The 3274-nt window shown below is 46.6% G+C and overlaps 1 protein-coding gene across 3 annotated transcripts in view; it reads left to right on the top strand.

Annotated features, from left to right (window-relative positions):
• Positions 1-1665: 1665 nt before the first annotated feature.
• Tgm5 (transglutaminase 5) overlaps positions 1666-3274 on the top strand; it is a 39528-nt gene continuing 37919 nt past the window's right edge. For 2 of the 3 annotated variants that reach the window (XM_021194069.1, XM_021194068.1), the window contains exon 1: positions 1830-1839. In XM_021194069.1, coding sequence (XP_021049728.1) covers positions 1830-1839 — 10 coding nt within the window. Of the gene's footprint in view, positions 1840-3274 lie in introns of all 3 variants that reach the window. The other variant, XM_021194067.1, reaches the window with a different exon arrangement.

Genomic DNA, 3274 nt, shown 5'->3' with positions numbered 1-3274 from the left:
AGAAAAGGAAGGTGTGCTGAGAGAAAGCAGGGAAGGACTCACTTGGACGCACTGGGTGTCAAGCATCACAAGTTGGCAAAGAAGAGGGGACTTCAGGTCATAGTTCTGGGGACCACCTAAGTCATGGGGTGGGGGGTGGAGGGAGAACAGGTGAACAGGTGAGTTCCTGGGACAGCCCTGAGGAGCACCAATGTGGGCATGAGAAGAACATGACAGACTAGGTGGTGGCAGAGAAATAAAAAGAGAAATGAAAGAGAGGAGAGGAGAGAGAGAGAGAGAGAGAGAGAGAGAGAGAGAGAGAGAGAGAGAGAGAGAGGAAAGAGAGAGGGACGGGAGGGAGGGAGTGGAAGAGAGAAGGCTCTGCATGCTCAGAGTTCTAGAAGGTTCCTCAAGATAAAAGCAGGAAAGGGTTCCTGGCCTTCAGAGGGAGTAGATGAGACATGTCAGGGGACTGGGGACAGAAAGTAGATGGGAGGAGGTGAACCGGGGGAGAGCAAAGTAGTGCACAAGAGCACTGAGCAGACAGAACTGGGAAGAGAGGCAGGAGCTCCAGGGGCCAGTGGGCCAAGGGAAGCTGAGTACTGAAGGTGTGTGCAAACGTGTTAGAAAGTGAGCTGGGGCCACTGGTGGGTCACTCAGCGTGCTTGAGGCCCTGGGTTCGACCCCCAGCACAGCAGCAAACCTTGGAGAACTGTGTGTGTGTCTGTACTTTAAAAAAGCTGATTAACCACAGAGAGTCGAAAACACAGGAAAGAAAATGACCCTTATGGATAAGTTCCTCAGAGGGCCTAGAAATCAGGAGACACAGGAAGAAGTCACAGCAGGAAAGGCAGAGTGGATGGCTATCTTGCCCACTCCTCACACAGGATTCTGCTTTATCTTCTCCCTTTCTGACCCGCTCCTTAATATACCAAAGCCCCCTCCTCCCCACCCCACCTGAGTGCCTTGGGTATTGGTGGCCGATTACTTTACCAGGAAGCTACATTCTTATCTTGTCTTTTTCATTCATTTAAAAACTGTTTTAATTTTATGTGTGTGTATGTATGTATGTATGTATGTATGCATGCATACCACATGCATGCCTGGTGTCTGCAGGAGGTGAGAGGAGGACATCAGATAACCTGGAACTGGCATGTAATATAGTGTGAGCCTCCCCCGCCACCATGTAAATCCTGAGACTCACACTCAGATCCTCGGGGAAAATAGCCTACGCTCTTAACCTCTGGACTACCTCTCCAGTCTCACCTCTGCTAATTTTATTTGAGATTCACTGTGGGCCTGGAAGGTCTCACTTGAAATAGTGCCACTGCCTGAAAAAAAAGTCATACCAAGGACGGTCCAGAGTGGGTTCTGTTTGTGCTTAAACTCCAGAAACAGGGCTTAAGTGCCAGGGCTGGCCAAGGCTCTCTTAATTGGCAGCGATAGTGTCACAGCTAGGACCCCGACACTCTTTCCTGCAGAAACACACAGTTCCCTCCATCCCCGTGGAGGCCCCATCTGTTCACCAGTTCCTCTTGGCTCCCTGACCATAGCACCACTGCCCCAGAGCTATTGAAAGAAAGTCCAATAGCACAAAGGCCCTAATGGAACCACAGCCTCCACACCTCCTCTCAGCTGTGCAACACTGCCAAGAAAAACCAGAGGGCAAGTGAGAAAACCAGTTGTGCTCTGCCCTGTCAGAGGTGGCAGTGCAGCAGCTGGCCCCACCTCCAGTGTCTCTCGGAACCTTGGCATGGAAGGGGAAGCATCCACTCCAGGATCAGTTTCCTGAAGCTCCAATCCATCCAGCTGTCTGTGGGGGAGCAGCCCAGGAGCCAGGAGGAGCCACTATGGCCCAAGGTAGGGAAGCCACACGCGGTTGGGTAGAAAATGGGGACAGTGACGATCCAGAGACATCAAGGGCAGGAGGTTGGATAAACAATAAGAACAGAGCTGATCTAGGCAGGAAGCCAAGAGCCCTCAGGATTCATTGGTCCCCTGAGAACCAGGAGGCAGGGTGAAAGCAAACAGGGCTGCATGCTACCATGCCTCCTTCACAATAGGGTGGGTGAGCAAGGCAAGGGATTAGGGCATTAGGATTCCTGCCCTGTGACACTAGCTAACTTCTTCGCGCTGGCCAAGTCTCTTCTGTGCTTCCTGCCTCCGAGTCAGGGTTCAGACCACGTTGAAGTTCTCTGGATCCTCCTTTCTTTTTTTTTTCCCATCATCCTCTTCTGTTTACATCATCCTCTCTTGTCTAGATGAAGAACATCTGAAGATGAAATGAATACATGAAGCCAACTATAAGGGATGCATTTTAACTTACAAGTGTGACAAGGTCACTTCTATTTACTATAAGCAATATAATAAATATTTTACTATTTCATTAATTTATGTAAAATGTAAAAATTCAATTACAAAGGAAATATATGAGGACTGAATTAGAGTAAAATAAAGTAATAATTGCAGGCAAAGTTCTAAGTGCGTTAACCTCATCTTGAATAACCGTTGTCACCATCCAGTCTTTGGTAGAGACATTAGCATTTGTATAAATGCTGAATGTAATCAATTGGATCAACACGTGTTATAAAGCCAGATATTATCATACTATAAATATAAACTTATTTTTTTCCACTAACAGCATGTCTTGTAGCATTAGATCTACCTCTCAGCAGTTTCCATTTTGCATGGTATTCTACAGTGTATGATCTATTCATCTTGTCTTCTTTTAGTGGGTGCTTAGATTATTCCCATTTTTTTTTTTTTTTTTTAGATAGACAAGCAGTTTTACAGTCAGCGTTCTTATGCGTGCTTCTGGGTACTTGTGAGGAAAGTCTCTTTTTAGATAGTTATTATGATCACCAACTTTGTAAGTTCTACCTACCCTCCTGTTTTTCTTATTTCCCTCTTATTCTCCTCACTTCAAGAAGAAATACTCTAATCAAAAATGAACATCCCATTTGAACATAGATAAGCAAAATATGGTATTTCAAAACAATGGAATATTGTTTGGTCATGAAAATGAAAGCTAAGCACAATGTTTGGGTGCAGAGCATCCATGTGTCATTCATAGTTGGAGGTTGATTTGGCCTGTAGTGTCTCTGGAGAATAGGATGTGTTTGAAGTGCTTCCTGTTAGGCAGGTGTTGCCCCACCTGTTGGGTAGCCTTAGTCATGCATAGACCTGAGCCAGGTAGTGCTCTCTGCTCAGTCAACTGGTCTCCTAAGGGATGAGCTGCTGCTGCTTCTCTTTCTGTTTCTGCTCCTTCTCTCCTCCTCCTCCTCCTCCTCCTCCT

This window comes from Mus pahari, chromosome 3 (assembly GCF_900095145.1).
Source record: "Mus pahari chromosome 3, PAHARI_EIJ_v1.1, whole genome shotgun sequence".
Taxonomy (NCBI): Eukaryota; Metazoa; Chordata; class Mammalia; order Rodentia; family Muridae; genus Mus; species Mus pahari.
This window is presented reverse-complemented; position numbering and strand designations above follow the sequence as displayed.